Here is an 18,881-nt window from a genome sequence, read left to right as displayed (position 1 = left end):
GTCACCGGACAGACAGCACTCCATATGGGTATATCTATTCGTTCGTCGGGAAATCCAGACGGGTCATTCGATCATCACTGGGAGCAAACTAGGAAAACGGTAGAAGCCTTGTGTGCATATGGCGCTGATGTGAATGCCAGGGACGTTATATTGAGGACACCTCTACACAAGGCAGCAAAATCAGGGTCGGCTGAAATGGTCACGATCCTTATCAACAGAGGTGCTGAAGTAGATATGAAAGATTGTGATGGAGTGACACCGTTAATGTTAGCTGCAGAAGTTGGCACTGTAAAAGCGATGAAAGTTTTAATGAAACATGGTGAGATTTGCATCATCTGTAATAGACAATTTTAATTTGGGTTTATACGATTTTTATAGTGGTGCGAGACTAAAAGAGGCACTCAGTGTACTGAGGGAGCGTGCAGAACTAAAATGGAGGAGGTTTGTGATAATACTAAAGTCACACTTTCATGTTATAACCTTCACACTTTAGCTCTGTACGTGCTCCTATTTTTTTAACTTCTTTCTGTAATTTCTTTCTGATTTATATATCGACCAAACTATACACTACTTTTTCCTCTGTGTTTGCACAGGGTTCCAAAACTAGCAAAACTTTCATTGATGTCCACACCATGTACTTTATTTTCTATTCTTGCAAAAATTGTTATACTCTGTGCAATCGTTTTCGATAAGAAATCCCGGTAAAATATATCCACTGGAAACAATACTTTACTTTCCGCCCTCAACGTTAACAGTGACAGATTTCAGAGTGGGGTACATGTAATTTGCAAATATTTTCTTTATACAAATACAGGTGCTGACGTATTTGCCACGTCACGAGACAACATGACGATGTTACACTACTGCGCAATGCATACACACACGATAATTGGTTACAAGAGTAAACTACCGACGTTTTCAATGTTAGTAACTGAGTTTCCAAAGGTATGTACTTTTTAGAATAAACGTGTCTTGAATTTCAGGTTCTAAAATATTTGTAAGCTTTTACATTTGAAATGGTGACACAGCCATGTAAACATAGACTGTGAACCATTGTTCGTATTATCGGAACGTCTTACTTTTGACGGTTTTAAAGACTTAATCACTTCCAGTATATTCATGGTTTGTGAAGCCTTTCGTGGGAAACCCAACCACTTGTAGAATTATGATTTGTGCACGCACATGTACGTTAACTTATATTGTTTGTGTGTGCATGTGTACATGTACATGTGTGTGTGTGTGTGTGTGTGTGTGTGTGTGTGTGTGTGTTTGTTTGTTTGTTTGTTTGTTTGTTTGTTCAATTGGTAAATGTAAGTAGCCTTTTAGCCTAGCTGAACTGCAACTTGAATTCTATTGTCATATTGGTATAATTCATGGACCAGTCTTGTTTGCAAACAATTCAAATTTTCTTCTATCTTTAATATCTGTTTTTGTCTCTTTTTCAGCTTAATGTGAATGCGTGTGATGTAGTTTCCCGAACTCCTCTGCATATCGCTGCTCACTTCCGAGACCATTCGGCAGTAAGATACTTACTACGTCGTGGTGCAGATCCCAGCATACAAGCCTCCAATGGTAGAACTGCTTTATTTGATTTTTTAGATACAGTGTTTCACCGACTTTACAGAGTTCAAAATTCAGAGACACTTATCGCCTTCCTGGACGACATGGTCTCTCCCGGTCGTCTCATCGACAACAACGGACAAACACCGACTTGTTTTCATCGTGATAGTTATCACAATAATACGAAATTTACAGAAACGATCAAAGAAATTTTGATGCCGGAACATCGCACACCTCAACCTCTAGCGTTTTTATGTCGTGCCAAAATAAAAAGACAGCTAGGGATAAACAAACATCGGACTGGAGTATACGACCTACCGCTCCCCGAGTCTCTGAAAAAATATCTTATGTGTCCAACGGCAAATAGACTTGTTTGTGAAGTTTTAGAAATTTCGGTCCCAGAACTGAAAGCTAAGTATCCAGATTTATTTAAGGTTTAGTTGATATATATCTTTATATCAATAAATGATTAAAATATATCAAATGGTTTTTTTTCAATGATAATTGACTTTTGCAAGATTCCTGTGTTTCTTTAACCGTTGGTGGCGCTGTACTCAGTTATAAATACTATGCGTTAAAAATAAATATGTTTAAAACTATGCATGGCATAATCCGCACACTGCAATTGCAATGGATCGCATTTGTGTGATTCATACACGTATACATGTAGACTGGCATGGCACTAGTCTCTTGAAGATTTTTCTAGTTCGTGGCAACTGGCTAATAGTAATAGTACTAATACGCGTTCACCGACTATTTCGCAGTCACACGCCCAGGTTATCATTTCACACAATGGACGCATTTGTGTTTTTATAACAAAATCATTTTATTCAAATAAAGAATGAAAATATGCCCAGAGACTGGAGGAAGTCTCTCACACATGCATGATGTACTAGTATCATACAGGTAAGCTTGCTTGCATCATAGTAAAGTACGCCCCCTAACGGTCATTATCTTCTGATGGCGACGTTCTCGAGACTTTCAATTTAAAGTTAGAGGTTGTTGGTTTTTAAAGGGGTTCAAGAGGGAAAATGGATTATTACTATACAAAAAATTGTATTGGAATATCTTAAGGTCAACCATTGTTGATCTGAAAGCAAGAGATTGGAAAATCATCATAACATGTAAACTCGCGTTTTACGAGAGTTTACGAGATTACTAGCAAAGATGGCGGAGGACGAAAGTTACTACGTCGAGTTGAGTCCAAATCCGACTCGATTTGAGCCCGTCAGCAAGGTGACAAACGTTTTCTTTGATGAAGTTAACAAACAGGTGAGTGTGCGCCTACATATGCACAATTTATAAACTGTAAAAGTTGTCTAAATAGCTGGAAGTCGAGTAATCCGGTATGAGGTTTCATGGTGCTTTACCATTGTACAGCTGTCCGCAAGTAGTAGTGGTAGTACTAGTAGCATTGTTATTATATGACACCCGTGCTTGCAGACGGAGTATTAAAATCAGTACTCGATTCTCGAGTGTGCAAGCAGGACTAACCGTATAGTAGTGTCATTCAGGGAAGCACTGCCCCATCTCCACTGCCCAGTGCATTATCAACTGCGACTAGATTTTGTAGCATGCTTCCGCTCTCGTTACAAAACTGTGTCATCGAATTGAATGTTGTCAGGGCAAGACTCAGTGTAGGCGAGTGCACAAGAAGTACTTATTTGTATTCGAGTCAAGGATCTGGGGTTAGGATTAGATTAGAGCATGAAGGTATAGTTAGAGCATAGCCCCAACCATGGATGTATACATCCATGCCCGAACCAATCACCAACGTTGGTGGAGGGTGTATGGGATAAGAATGGGCTTAGAGTTAGACTCCCTACATACATATATTACAGTCATGTAAACACATACATCTTCAAATATGGTGGACATGTGCACACAGTGTCCCACGCATGTACATCATATAATTCATATGTACTCTCTACTGGATAGACACAGACAAGGAATTGTCTGTGCTGTGATGTGCATATAGACAAGGGCAACACATCGTCATAAACCAGCAGCCTCTTTATGACAGCATTTATCAGACATAGTATGAGTTGCCAACATACATGTACATGTACAGCTAGTGATGTTAAACTGACTTTAAAAAATTCACCATTATTAACCATAAGCAAACTGACTTAAAAAAATTCACCATTATTAACTATAAGCCATGCAGGGACTTTGCATAACTAATTATCAAATTATTGCTGAATATGATGTATTGTGATAAATGATATTCAATTTTAATAGGGTAGGGAGACTGTAAATAACATGGCTGTACAGTGTGCTACAGTTTATGGAACAATTTTGATTTTTGTATATGGTTGTATGGAAGAGCCTATCAAAGCCAAGCAAAATATGATACAGGAGCAATGACCTCAGGTGGACAGTCTTTCCATCTTGCATATTACAAGGGATGAGGCTCATATCTATTGAGAGAGGTATTCAGTGATGCTTACTATATGTTTTGTAGGTCTTTGCTGTCAGGTCTGGTGGTGCCACTGGTGTTGTAGTGAAAGGTCCAGATGATAAGACCATTAATTTTAGGTAAGTACGTAATATTCATAACAGAACCTCATGAGGCATGAATGCAAATGTGGTGTACTTGGGGTATTTGCATGAATACTTGCAGTGTTCTTGAGGCATATTTTCATGAGTGTAACAAGTGAAAATGCAACAGAAAACACAATAAACGTGAGTACCAACTGAGTACCTACACTGGAACTCATGTGGCATGGAGTTCTAGTAAGTATTATTGTTTTAATCCTAGCCGAAGTGGGTTTGTCTTACCTGAACTGACTAACGTCAGGCGAAACAACTTCGTCTATATGTGGCTGTGTACATGTAGCTGAGAATAGGTTAATTCTTTATATCGTCCTACAGGATTTTCAGGGTGATACGCTTATATACCAGTTGGAATCCTCCTCCGTTTAGGGCGTCCTAATGGATTGCTCCATTATATTATACATATATTATTACTAATTAAACAGCAAATTTCTATGAAAATTATACATGTACTCATAGATCTGTGTGGATGATCTATGATGTACTGTATGATGAATCATTTGCATATCATTTGCATGCAGGTTCATTTGTATGCAATAGTGTTTTCAGTATTGCACTGCAGTGCAAGTACCACTAGTGTGTATGTGTGCACTAGTACAAGTAATCTCTGGTACATATGTGATATTGCAAGGAGTTGTTTACCTAAAGGTTACAATCCAACATCCTATGTATGTGTGAAGTCAGAGGACAATTTTTATCATCAATTTATCATCTGGGTGTAGCTTTTTGGGGTGTGAGGCTCTACAAAAGACTCACTGCCGACCCTAAACTTTATTTAATGTATATGTGAAAAATATAATAAAACTGCAAAAATTGTGAAGTCTTGCAAGAAATAGTGGATGCGGAAAAATTACATCAACTTAAAAAGACAAATGAATATAAAACTGTTCTTCCAATCTGCAATCTGAAATCTGCACACCTGATGGGAAGAAACCAATAACACAGAAACCTTATGGAAAACAATGGAAAACATAACTACCTGAACTAGACACTCACACATGAACAAAAAATAAAAAATCTACCTACGCCCGCCTATTCTAAAATTGAGCGTAATCAGAACCACACAATTTTTTTAGGCCTTAGTGTATATTTTAAAGTTTGCAAGGAAGATAATTGTAGTGTACTTATAATGTTGTTCCCATGATAAGTTAAGTTACTCCTGTAGTTTTATCATTTTCTCCAATGTAATTCTTTTGAAATATTCTTTATTCAAAGATTTCATCTTAACTATTTTACAGGATGGAAGACAAAGGAGATGTGATCTCAATAAAGTTGTCATATGATATGAAAGTGTTAGCAGTGCAGCGATCTCAGAAGACAGTGGAGTTTATTAATTTTATAGAGGGAAAGAACACAAATGAGTACTCACAAAGCTGCAAGGTAGATGTTTTATTTTTATCTAAAACTTAAAAGATTTTGTTAGGAATCAAAATTATGAGGACTACAAAGTTACAAACAGTTATCTCACTATTAAACACTGACACAAATTGAAACTATTATTTCAATATAATTAGATTGATGTTCATTAATACACAATCAAGTTACTTTTTTTCATGTGTACATTATGGCAATGTGACAGCTGTCTTCCTCAGGACAAACTGACAATGGTTACTCTTACTGTTAACTAGGTGGTGGTGTGGTGAATAAATTGTTTAAAACATGACAGCCAAACCTCACCCCCACCCCACCCCCACCCCCACTCCCACTCCCCATCCCAGTTCATCACTGGGGAGGATTTCCTTATGCAGATGGCCTTCTTTATCCATTGGAAGAATGGAAGGCGACTGTCAAGTTGCTGAAATGTGGACTTAAAAAAAATAACTTGGTGCTGTATCAAAGAAAGTTATTCTAGTTATTTTAAATTTCAACCTCATAATTAGACCTGTTCACTGATAATATTACAACATGTTGATATAAGCTCTAAGCACATCTTTGGTTATGATGAGAAGACATGCAAGCAAAAAAGTGTACCTAACAATGTGAATTTCCAATCAAAATCATTAAAAAGCCAATGTATCAAATAATTATACATTTTAATTTCCTAAGATAAAGATTTCTTTCAGTTTCAGTTTTATTTTGATAACAACAAAACAGTTTATCACATTAAGTGATGTCATAGTTATTTTTTGATAAATATTTGTATGTTTATTTTCCACCAGGGTAAAACCACAAAGATAATAGGCTTTAATTGGACAAATCTCAATGAAATAGTATTTATAACTGACCATGGTATAGAATTTTATCAGGTAAGTCATTCTCATTGTTAAGGCCAAGTTAGATGGGGCAATTCAGTGAGCAATTCATCACATGCAACGAGGCAAGCAACTAGGACTGAATGCCTACAAGCGGGCATTTCACTGGGTAACGGGAGAGGCAACTTGCAACAAAGTGCAGAAAATCTAACATGTCACATTCGTTGCAATGCACCTGGCGATGTCGCAAGGTCTGGGATTATGTATGCACACGAAGCAATTCACCAAATGGACCGAATTGCTGAATGCATTGCTCACTGAATTACCTTGTTTATCTTGGCCAAAACAACAATCCAAACCTATATGTAAGCATTATATGTGTCATTTTGTTTCATATGAAGAACAAAGGACCTGGCTGTTTTCACAGAACTGCTGATAATTAAAGTGCATCGAGGCTGTTATGTAATGTGCTTATTAAAATTTCTTAAAATTATTATTTCTGTATTACATTATCTAATTAACTAGCTGACGCTTATGTCCTATTTTCCACTTTATAAGACCACTTGTCATATAATATAACAGTAATTAGTCAAGAATCATTAAAGTTTTTTTTTCCTCAAAGTTTGTATTTTTAGAAATTAAATTTCCAATCTGTGACTGCATTTAATCTGATAACTCCAATTTTATGCATTTATCCCAGGTTATTCCAGAAAAGAAAACTTTGAAATCCCTGAAGACTGTCAACATTAGTGTGAACTGGTTTGTTTTCTTGGTGAGTATTTTGACTGAATTTTTTTTTACTGAAGACTTCATCTTAGCTTGCAAATGCTATTACACAATGTATCAAGATCAGTGAGACTGATAACAAATTTTCAAGGTGTTGCTTATAATAGCAGAGTTCATAATGGAAAGGTTGCAATATTCATGCTTTTCCTATGCAAATTTCCAATCATTCATTCATTCATTTATTGGCAATTTGAAAGTCAATATGTACATGTCAATGATGACCACATAAGACAAAAGGAGAAACAAAATGGCAATTTGGAGTCAAAAAAAATAGCTTTCCGCTAATCGAGTTTGGCTCCACCGCTAATGGAAATAATAAGTTATCATTACCGGCTTAATTAAACGTACATATAGATTATAATCACTAATACTGTAGCATTATTCTCAATTTTAAACAAACTATGGTAAACTCAGTGATCACAATACCAGCTATGCTTGTATCCCTGGTTAAGCTTATATACTAAGCATGTTCACATCATGAAGCAATTGCTATGAGATACTCAAATGTTTGTTGTGTTTTATTGCAGCCAGAAAGTTCTCTGTTGTTGCTATCATCTACAACGCTAGGCAATGTACTACAGCCATTCTACTTCAAGGTGAGACATTACAAATTTTATAAAATTTATATGTACAAAAAACTGACTATTACCAGTGGACAATATAGTTCCCCTTATATAACTTCTGTAAGCACAGAATCACAGATTAAAATAGTCACAAGATGATGATTTGTGTTCAAAATGGATCATAATACTAGTATTATATTTCAAATTTGAAATGTTTTCTTCGAATAGTGTTTTTATTGTAAGTTGTTATGACTTCCCAGGTTGAGGGTAGATTTACCTGTCATACCCAAACCTTCAAAGTTGTATCTGTTAATATTTCTATTGACTAAATTACAGAAACGTACATATCATATTCACAGGGCGGTACATTGTTGAGACTTCCCAAGTTTGAGGTTGATTTACCCGTCATACCCAAACCCCCAAAACTATGTCTGCTGGAGAGAGATGTAACCATGTCAAACATGTAAGTCATACTAATAATATATCAAGTATATTTTTGTTGTTTCTGACTTGCCTATTAGCAATGGTTGAAAGTTGTCAGACTTGGAAGGACATCCAGGGATGTAGTAAACTGTGTGTTGTTTGTGAGCTAAAAGTCTGTATCTTTTTAAAGGTTAATTCTATCATATTGGTGAATAAACGTTATTATTACTGTAACTTGGATACATTAACATTGTTCAGCCCAGTCTAGTCAGGAATGTTCATTTTTGTAAATATATTTACCCAATGACATATAATTGTCAACAATAGCTTAGGGGTTTTCAAATAATGAGTGCTTCATTCAGATATAGCACCATACAATATGCTTAGTAGTTTGTCAATCTTGAATTCAAACTAAATATACTACTACAATATTATATAAATCTCATAATTTGTATTAATTTTCAGATATGGTCAAGTATATATTATAGTGCTAAGACATCAACAGCGAGGACATGCCAACATGGGTGCAGAAGTAGTGCTTTATCAACTACAAAAGTAAGCAATGTTTATAGAAATCCAAGCAAATTGATTTTTGGGTCCATACCCTGAAATCAATGCCCCCAACATGATAACAATTTCAACCTGTTACTGTTGTACTTATGCATAAAATAGACCTCTTAATAAAATGTACAATGTCTAATTATTGGTATTTTAACAATTTTCAGTGAATGTATTGTTTGTTGGTTGGTTGATTGAAAAAAAGTTATAGATAGTGCAGCTTTAAATGTACACACATTTGATGTCAACATTGATTGATTGATTCATTTATTGCATACCTTATGTATATGTGGCTCACTGAGCATATATAAGGAGCAGCACTGGCAGTAAAATTAAATACATATAGAGACTGAAAATTATAGAAAATATGACTAGTATTATTTAAGTCAGGTAGAGAAACAAAACCAAAAAACCCAGGTTTAAAGTGGGGTAGAGAACAACACACAAACAAACAAACAAACAAACAGTAATTCAGTGTTAGTAGTCAAAAGATCTAATCTCGTAAACTGTTGTATGTTAGTTTTAACAAAGTCCTTTCTGTTTTAAGTTTCATCAATAAGGTATCTGTTTGTTTGCTAAGTTATACAGTAGGTTTTGCATTATTTCTTATAAATACACTGTGAGCAATTGTTTCCCATTCTTTAAAATCTTGGTAGAGGTTCAGTTCTCCATAATGTAAAAAGTTGTAGGTCAGTCACAAACCAAATTATTTGTTTGTCAACAGATTGTTATCTGTGTAATGCTAATCGAGTTTGATCATGAGTGTATGTTTTTTTTCTGCCATGAATTAAGAAATATCCCCATGAATACTTATTTCGTTGTATTTTTTATCATTGTAGAGAATCACCAGCCAAGAAAACTGATGTACTGAGATTAAATATGAGTGGTAGATTTGCTTTGAATGTAGTGGTAAGTTGATTCATAAACCCTCCACCAACTTGTTGATGGAGGATCTATGGTTAATTTGATGTTTTTAGTAGATGATACTCTTGGTACCTTTCTATACAAAAAGTATTATTTGATCTTTGGGTAGTGTAATTTCCAGACAAAGGCAATGTACCAACTTTAGAGTTGTTGATGGCTAGCTTATTTTCACATGTTACCACTGTATTCAATGTTCAAAACTTCTGCAACCATCTGGGTTTGTACAAATGATATATACATGTAACGGATATGGTGCATATCATTGACATCAAATAGTTCATTATGTAGGTTGTCTTTGCTCCAGCTATTTTAGCTTCCCTACTATGGAAACCAGTAAGTGGCTACCACTTGTTGCTGTTGACAAAAGGAATATGTAATATTAAGTGACAAATACAACAATAATTCTCAAGATTAAAAAAATGATAGAATTGTGATTCGAAAAGATTTTATTTTGTAAATCTACATCTGTTCCATCAGGTGAATGAGTGGTTAACATTCGCAATAATTATGTAAAATTATCACCACTTTTACATTTTAAAATTTCTTTCAGGATAATCTCATAGTTGTACATCACCAAGCATCAAAGGTATTTTTATTTAAAATTATTTCTAATTTGCTAATTGACTAACTAGTATTTACCTTACCACTATGTCAATGCATAACTGTAGGTTTTATTAAAGCAATGGTTGTACAAAGACAAAAATTTCAAAGTCTCTTGACATGTTAATACACAATGTAGACATGTACAAACACTTGACATTGAACAGAGAAGATATAACTGACTGATAAAAATAGAGATTGAAATAAAAATTTGAAACTGCAATGCAAACGTAATATATACATTCTTACCATTCACTTGCAGCCTATTTTTGATGTTTCTATCCTATGTAGTATGTATTCAGCCAAGTTTGCTTTGTGTTTAACTAGCTTACACATACACACTCAGTACAAGATGGCCAGCTGGTACATGTCAACAAGTGGTGTGTGTTCTTGGTGTGTGTGAGTGACATGTCGGTTGTCACATATGTTCTATGCAGTTTAACATACATACGCTGCAAGTGTGTGTAGTATGATATGTTTACAATGGGGTCTTTTTTATTTTTATTTCAATCTTTATTTTCATAAATTCAGTAATATCTTCACCGTCCAACATCAAGGTCTCATTTATGTTAGCATAATGATTTATTTATATATATATATATATATATATATATATATATATATATATATATATATATATATATATATATATATATATATATATATATATATATATATATATATATATATATATATATATATATACATGTATATATATACATGTATATATATATATATATATATATATATATATATATATATATATATATATATATATATATATATATATATATATATATATATATATATATATATATATATATATAATTGACTGGATGTAGATAAAACCACATAAAAGTGCTCAATACGGGTAGTAGAGCGAATTATATACAGGTTTTGAAAATTTGAACCAAATTATATGCTATAGACCCTATAGCATATAATTTGGTTCAAATTTTCAAAACCTGTATATATATATATATATATATATATATATATATATATATATATATATATATATATATATATATATATATATATATATATATATATATATATATATGAAGTTATACTTATGTCCATATAAATCAGTATTTTTAATTATCAATAATTCATATCTCCTATTTCTTGTTTGTCTTTGCCAACAGACAACAATGATCTTTGACATCAAACTTGGTGGAGAGTCCCATGATGGCTATGTGACCTATCACCTGCCTGTTTTAGCACCATTACCTATCAAACCATTCAAACTAAAAATTACAGGACTTCATGTTCCAACACATACACAGACTACAGAGATCTCCTGTGAACTATGTATCCTTTAAAGACAGGAATGAATAGTGTTACATAGAGAAATAAATTAAAGAGTGACATGGTATTTAAAAATTATAAAAAATAGACTGATTGACAGAGATCTCCTGTGAATTATATAGCTTTTGAAGATAGGGGAGTGAATAGATGGGGGAGAGAGAGTGATAAAGAGTAAAGTAAGACTGAATAAGGAGTGAGAAATATAGATAGACCAACACACACATGTATTAATAGGCAGACCAACAAATGGATGGAGAGAAAGACTGTCTGAAAGCCTAGAAAAGTCCATGACAAATGAATTTTCAATATGAATTACTGTATTTTTTTACATTAAATGCAGTTTGTATGATTGTTTGTTATGTTTTACATACAATTGTACATGTATATGTTGACAAAAATTTATATGGGATTGATGAATGCATTCTTCAAATAAGATCTGTATCTTTGTTGTCATTGTGTCACACAAGTCATAAATTCCTTAGCTTCATTTTCAGATTCACCCAATTGGATAGTTTTCCAACCAGATATAGTAATTGATGCCAAGTTAGGATGTCTATGGCATGTACATTTAAAGTTAGAACCCCTTGTCACAATGATTCCAGACAAGGTAATGACTTATAACTTATACCTTGTGAGAATGAATGTTCATGGACTCTGGGTTCATACTTATTAAGTAATGAAATATCTACTCACAGTAAAAAATTTGTGGAAGGGAATCCCAAATTTTCACAGCCATCTTGTCAGCAAAACATGTGACAATGCACTATTGTAGTACACCCCTGATGATGCTGACTCATTTGGGATTTGCTTCCAAGCAGAATTTAACTCTGTGAGTAGAAATTTTCATTACTAACTAATACCTAACTATTCCGAAGTGAGTTTATTTCACTATCTAGCTATAACAGTGTTCTGATTTCCATATCATTCTGACAGTTTCCTTGATTCTAAAAAGATATATTGCAATGTATTCTTTTGGAAAGTTAGAGCAAATCTCAGTGTGTCTTAGTATTATTTTACAGCTACACTATGATATATGATGAAGTTGAAATACGTATTTGTTGTAGAGTAATATAAAGTGATTTTTCTCTACCTACAGACACGGTTGATAGATTTTCTCCTTCTGAGGAGTGAGTGTAAGATGGTGATCCTGTCTGTTTGTAAACAGGCCTTGGTACCTGGTCATCAATGTAATCTGACTACAATCTCTATGGTATTTGATAAACTAAACCAAGTCTACAGGAATTACTTAGAGATGGAGTCACAAGCTGGACAGGTACTAATCTAATCTACATTTATTTCTCATAATAATCTAGCTTGTTATATTTAACTTTCTGTGTGAATATTTTTGTGTAATGATTTATTTAAAGATTGTGTTGTATCAAATCTTTTATATTGTACATTTTGTTACAACAAATATCTTTGCATACCACAAAGATATGATAGATTAAATAACGTAAAATGTTTCACAATGTTTTGCTATTACAAAGATCCATTAAACTCTACTAGATTTGATGTGTATGTTGATGTTATCATAATATATCTATGTTGTCAGGTGCATGGACATAGGTTGCATATTATTATTAATGAGAACAACTATCTCAACTATGCTACCGTAACCTGTAAATAGGTTACGTATAAATGAGAATAATTTGCATGCATTGATAACTAGGTTACATATTGATAAGAATAATTTGCATACATTTACTAACGAGGTTACACATGAGAATAATTTGCATACATTTACTAACTAGGTTACGTATGAGAATAATTTGCATACATTTACTAACTAGGTTACAAATGAGAATAATTTGCATATATTTACTAACTAGGTTACATATTAATGAGAACAATTTGCATACTAAATAGGTTACATATAAATGAGAACAATTTGCATACTAAATAGGTTACATATTAGTGAGAACAATTTGCATACTAAATAGGTTACATATAAATGAGAAAAATTTGCATGCATTGATAAATAGTTACATATTAAGAATAATTTGCATAAATTTACTAACGAGGTTACATATGAGAATAATTTGCATACATTTACTAACATGGTCACATATGAGAATAATTTACATACATTTACTAACTAGGTTACATATTAGTGAGAATAATTTGCATATTTTTACTAACTATGTTACATATGAGAATAATTTACATACATTTACTAACTAGGTTACATATTAATGAGAATAATTTACAAATACATGTATTCAATAACTAGTGTTTCTTCGAATATGTCTCAAAGTGTATTATTTCTCTTCATGTTTATCTCTATGCTTTATCTTTATTTCTAGGCTGAGCTAGGTGTAAGAAGTAGAAAACGAAGTCAGGCAGTCGTAGACCAAGCAGATATGTATACACATGTATTCTCAGTATTTGTAGACAATAAGGTCAGTTTTGCTAGTAGTCAGGATTCCTTACTATTGTTTTGTTCTTCTATTCAAGTTCTACTGTGTACACACTGTGCAACAGGACAGCCAGGAATTCTTTCTCACTACAGGACATTACATTTCATAAAAATAACAGGTAGTGGATTCAACATTAAGTACAGGTCGGGGGATAATTCATTACCTTAGGTATTCTAAACATCTAAATTTATTTGTTTATTTTCACCAGGGATTGGTTTTGCTTAGGATCTATTTTATCTCAGTTTATCTCATTTTTATAATCAAAAAGTGAAAATACCGATGTTATTTATTTCTGACTGCATCAATGTAAATAGTGGAACCTATCTATCAACTTGTAGTGACAAAGACCCCATAGGTCACTCGTATATTCCTTGGCTGAACGAAGAAAAATATTGAGGAATAACTTCTAATTGTACAAATTATGTGAATAAAATTGACATGTAAGCTTCTGATGCTGTGACTTATCATTGCTTCTTTCAAGACAAGAGTTACACAATAATGTAATAGAATTTCTTCTTCTCATGTTTTATTTGAATTTCTGTGTAGGATGTCAAACATAAATTCATCGTAGCAGTTCTGATGGAATACATTAGATCACTAAATCAGTTTCAAATACCTGTACAGGTAAGGAGAATTTACGTTGATTCAAGTAAAATTGAAATCAAATTAATGATCTTATTACCTTCATGATTAATCAAGTGACAAATTTTATGTTGTAACTTCACAAATCATGTTCTTATTTTTTAAGAAAATACAGGATATATATTTATTTTTTGTCCTCCATTTTTGTTGCAGTTGCTAAGTAGCTAATCCAGTGACTTTGTACACTAAGGTTTTACCGTAGTAACAGTTTCCCCACACAGTGTGCCATAATTTTGGTGGGGAACTTTTAGATGAATTTGACATACCTGCTAAATATTTGCAAGGAATGATTTACAAAGGTTATAATGTACAAGCAGTTCAAAGTTTTTATGCAATTGAGCTTTTGATCTGTCTTGGTTGACGGTCCACATCCGAATGACAGATTCCATAATTACAGCTGACCACTAGGTGGCAGTATAATCTGTCTTGGTCTTGGTCGAAGATCTACATCAGAATGACAATTTCCATAGTTACAGCTGACCACTAGGTGGCAGTATAATCTGTCTTGGTCGATGATCCACATCAGAATGACAATTTCCATAGTTACAGCTGACCACTTGGTGGTGGTATGATCAGCCAATTATAGTTGTTAGGTAGTTCAGTGCCCCATCTTCGTTGATCCTGGGATTGTAGCATCTGATCTTCCTTGAAGGGAACTCTGGTAACATTGCAGTTTGAGTAAAATCCATTGATTATTTCTTTCTTGTCTTTTACAGCATTATCTATACGAGTTAGTCATCAACACTTTGGTCCAAAACAACTTTTTTTATCAGCTTCATCAGTTTTTACAATATCATGTTTTGAGTGATTCCAAACCATTGGCATGTCTGATGTTATCATTAGAAAGTGTCTATACACCAGCACATCAACTTGCACTTGATATGCTCAAAGTAAGTACATTCACCCTTCCTTGTTTGGCATTAAAGGTGAACATCACTCAAGGAAATAAAGACATTTTAACTTTAGAAACTTGGGTTCTTGGGAGTAATTTCATGATTTTGCATCACTTCCTCCTACATGCGTATTACCTTCAGATCAAACTTATGAATATTTATCTTAAGTTATTGTATATGCATATATGTTGACTCCCATGAGGCAATGTGTGTCCATTGCAAGGTATAATGATAAGCACAAATTTCTACTCACCTTTTCTGAGCAATCGTGCATTACAATATAAGTGATGTAAAATAATGAAATGACTCTCTGGAACCAAAGTTTACAAAAGTACCATTATTTCATGGATTAGTGTTCCCCCTCAGTGCATTGTGTGTGTGTGTGTGTGTGTGTGTGTGTGTGTGTGTGTGTGTGTGTGTCTGTGTGTGTCTGTCTGTCTGTCTCTGTCTGTCTGTGTCTGTATACTATGTATGTATGTATGTATGTATGTATGTATGTATGTATGTATGTATGTATACTGTGTGTGTGTGTGTGTGTGTGTACAGCTGATGCACATTGCCTTTCTTTTCATCAGAGCAGTGTTTTCAAATCCAGTAGCATACATCATAGAAAACATTTTTCATATTGTAAGTGAAATTGTGCAAAAGTGTTGTCATTCCTGAGATTAAAACATTTTTTTCATCTGATTTATTTACATGGAGTAATTATTTATTAACTTTCAGAGACTTTCAACAGCCAATGAAGAGATAGTTGAAGTTCTATTATCCAAACACCAGGTGTTGACAGCACTTAGATTTATCCGCAGTGTTGGACAGATTGACACGGTGTCAGCCAGGAAGTTCTTAGAAGCTGCAGTCAACACAGAAGACAAAATGCTCTTCTACACTGTTTTTAAATTCTTTGAAGAGAGGAATCTCAGGTTGAGGGGTCACGCTAGATTTGTACCAGGTAATATCAGATTTCAGAGGCATTGATTGGTCAATGCTCTGGGAATTTGAATATCAAATAATAAATTTACATAATGATTTTACAGATGTCAAAATATATATCTTCAAATTGTTTTAACTGTATCTTAGCAAATACTGATTTTGTTATCTTTCTTAATTGCCAGAAAATTCTGATGAACAAACTTGACATTGACCCTGCTGTTTACTTTGTTGGTTGGTTAGTTTTGATTATTTTACAACGAAAATATGTTTAAAACAAAATTAATTTGAGAAAGGGAAACTATGTCATGTCATTGTCAAAGAATGATTTCAGACATTTTTCCATGTGTTAAATTTTGATAATTTACATCGATAATTCATGATAATCTAATTTGAGAATTTAGGATAATTCAGCTGGAGAGTTCATGATATTTTTGTTGTTGTTTAACAGGAGAACATTGTGAGCAGTATGTCAGACATTTTGAAAGTGAGTTTGGAAGTGAAAGCCTAATGGTTTCCATGGCAACTGCCTGAGCCCACTGCCCCAGCTGAGTATCAAAACAGTAACAGTTTCATAGTATCCATGGATACATATGATGAAGATCCAAAAATGTGCAATGTCACAGCAACCCATATCCTGTTTTGTGTGTGCAATTCTAACATTTGAAGAAAATATCAACACAGTCTGGGGAAATGTAATCCAAAGTTTTCTTCAATGAAGTCACACAGAACATTTCTTCAAAGTTGTGAAGAATTAGCTTGTAAAGCCCATTCTTTGGAAGTAAGCTGCAGAAGTCACTCCAGACATGCAAATCACTAAAGAACTTGGATCATTCAGTGTGCTGTGTTGGTCATGACATATTTCCCAGAATGCACTGGTTTTGGACACAGATCAGGTGCAGAAAATTTTGGATGACATTTCTGCAGACTCTGTTCTTATCTTGGGAGTCATGTCGTGGAGCTCTCAACAGTGAAAGTCTGGGTAGCTGAGACTAGAAGTCTACATCATCTTTTGACTTTTAACATATGCTGTTCAGGGACACCATTCATTTTTTGAAGATGACAAGAACTCCATTAAATGTATGGACATATTTTTCATATAAATGTATTCGGTGATCCAGAGATCATCTGTGAACTTTGTAAATGACTCAAATTGCAGCCTGTATAAACTTACAAAATAACTCAAAAAGACGAAATGTTCTTTAGGTGCCAGAATAATTAGTTGAAGGTAAATTTGTATTATGATTTTCATTGGCAACAGTAAATGTGCAAACCTGCCGGCCATCTTGAATGGTGCATTATGGGAACTGTAATTTCATGCCATTAATGGCAATTGATGTACCTATACAACTATTCTAAAAATAGATATTGTCTAAACAAAAGCACCGTGTACTTGCTCGTGTGAGGGCGCTAACATGAGTAAGTACAGTAAATCTGTTTGTCACCACACATAAAGTCCTCATCATATATGTTGATGGACCACATATTATGTAATACTTCACCAACAATGAATCCCACGATCTTTGATACTGAGCATGCTCAGTTTGGAGTAAAGTTTGTTATTGAGTAAACAAGGTTAGATACATATAATCAGTTGATGCACAAATGTCTACATTTCATTTCTATAGCCACCTGATGAATAATAACATTTTAAAAAAGACATCTCAACATTTTAATTTCCTGGATGCACAGGAACTCAGGATGTGGATGAATGCCTTGTGAGTAATTACAAAATGAACTGTTAGAAATAAAAGCTGTAGTTATGTATGAATTTCTATAAGAATAAACACCCTGACAGGGGATCAATACTATTATGAGTTTGCTTATCATGAACAATACATGCTGCATATGTGTATGTACTGCATATGTTGGGCTCAGTTGAGGGGTGGGGGGAGTTGTTTGACACCCATCATGATGGTTTCATGCTGTGACAACTTAGTGTTTCTTCACCAATAGCTGATTGTACATAGATTGTGTCAACTTCCATTTTGCAGTTAAACTGTAGTGCAATACCAAAGAAATGTATTTAATGATTAAACATGGCATTAAAACTATAAATACACTTGTTGCACTATTTGTCAACATTATTGTGTGTGTGTGTGTGTGTGTGTGTGTGTAAAGTGCTTTGAACAGTGATAAAATGCTTTATAAAAAACATTGTGTGTTGTGCATGCGTGTGTGTGTGTGTGTGTGTGTGTGTGTGTGTGTGTGTAAAGCTCTTTAAGCAGTGGTAAAATGCTATATAAAAAACTGTGTGTGTGTGTGTGTGTGTTGTGTGGAGAATAACAGTTAGTGGTTTGTGTTGAAAGCTATATATACTAAGTATAGATTTCTTTGTAGGAATTGAATAAAATTTATTACCCATCTTCAGGAATGAATTTTCAATCCCCAATAATTATAAAAAAAGTTTTTAACTTCTTTGAAAATTATTTGATGTTCTTAATAGTAAATCAGATTCCTAGATGCGATGGATATGATTCAGTAAATTAGTTGGTAGATGAGCAAATGGTAACTTCTCAAAATTCTTTA

The 18,881-nt window shown here is 33.7% G+C and overlaps 2 protein-coding genes across 2 annotated transcripts in view; both read left to right on the top strand.

Moving 5' to 3' along the window:
• Positions 1-2,000, top strand: part of LOC144445217 (ankyrin repeat domain-containing protein 61-like) — a 2,345-nt gene extending 345 nt beyond the window's left edge. Inside the window, exons 1-3 of the mRNA XM_078134759.1 lie at positions 1-319; positions 815-945; positions 1,446-2,000. The exon at positions 1-319 is cut by the window's left edge and continues 345 nt beyond it. Coding sequence (XP_077990885.1) covers positions 1-319; positions 815-945; positions 1,446-2,000 — 1,005 coding nt within the window. The remainder of the gene's footprint in view (positions 320-814; positions 946-1,445) is intronic.
• A 727-nt stretch (positions 2,001-2,727) lies between these two features.
• LOC144445215 (regulator of MON1-CCZ1 complex-like) lies at positions 2,728-18,365 on the top strand. The gene is made up of 18 exons (XM_078134758.1): positions 2,728-2,832; positions 4,025-4,098; positions 5,355-5,496; positions 6,276-6,362; positions 7,009-7,080; positions 7,622-7,690; positions 8,017-8,120; positions 8,546-8,635; positions 9,478-9,547; positions 10,113-10,148; positions 11,311-11,476; positions 11,968-12,080; positions 12,570-12,746; positions 13,777-13,872; positions 14,437-14,514; positions 15,249-15,422; positions 16,149-16,374; positions 16,804-18,365. The coding sequence occupies exons 1-18, from the start codon at positions 2,728-2,730 to the stop codon at positions 16,884-16,886; spliced, it is 1,962 nt and encodes a 653-aa protein (XP_077990884.1). The 3' UTR covers positions 16,887-18,365.
• The last annotated feature ends 516 nt before the right edge of the window (positions 18,366-18,881 follow it).

Source organism: Glandiceps talaboti, chromosome 14 (assembly GCF_964340395.1).
Source record: "Glandiceps talaboti chromosome 14, keGlaTala1.1, whole genome shotgun sequence".
Classification (NCBI taxonomy): domain Eukaryota; kingdom Metazoa; phylum Hemichordata; class Enteropneusta; family Spengelidae; genus Glandiceps; species Glandiceps talaboti.
This window is presented reverse-complemented; position numbering and strand designations above follow the sequence as displayed.

Coding starts and splice junctions, on each gene's coding strand:
- LOC144445215 (XM_078134758.1), top strand. CDS start 2,728: ATGGCGGAGGACGAAAGTTACTACGTCGAGTTGAGTCCAAATCCGACT. Junction 6,363..7,008: donor ATGGTATAGAATTTTATCAG/GTAAGTCATTCT, acceptor CATTTATCCCAG/GTTATTCCAGAAAAGAAAAC. Junction 12,081..12,569: donor TCACAATGATTCCAGACAAG/GTAATGACTTAT, acceptor CTCTACCTACAG/ACACGGTTGATAGATTTTCT.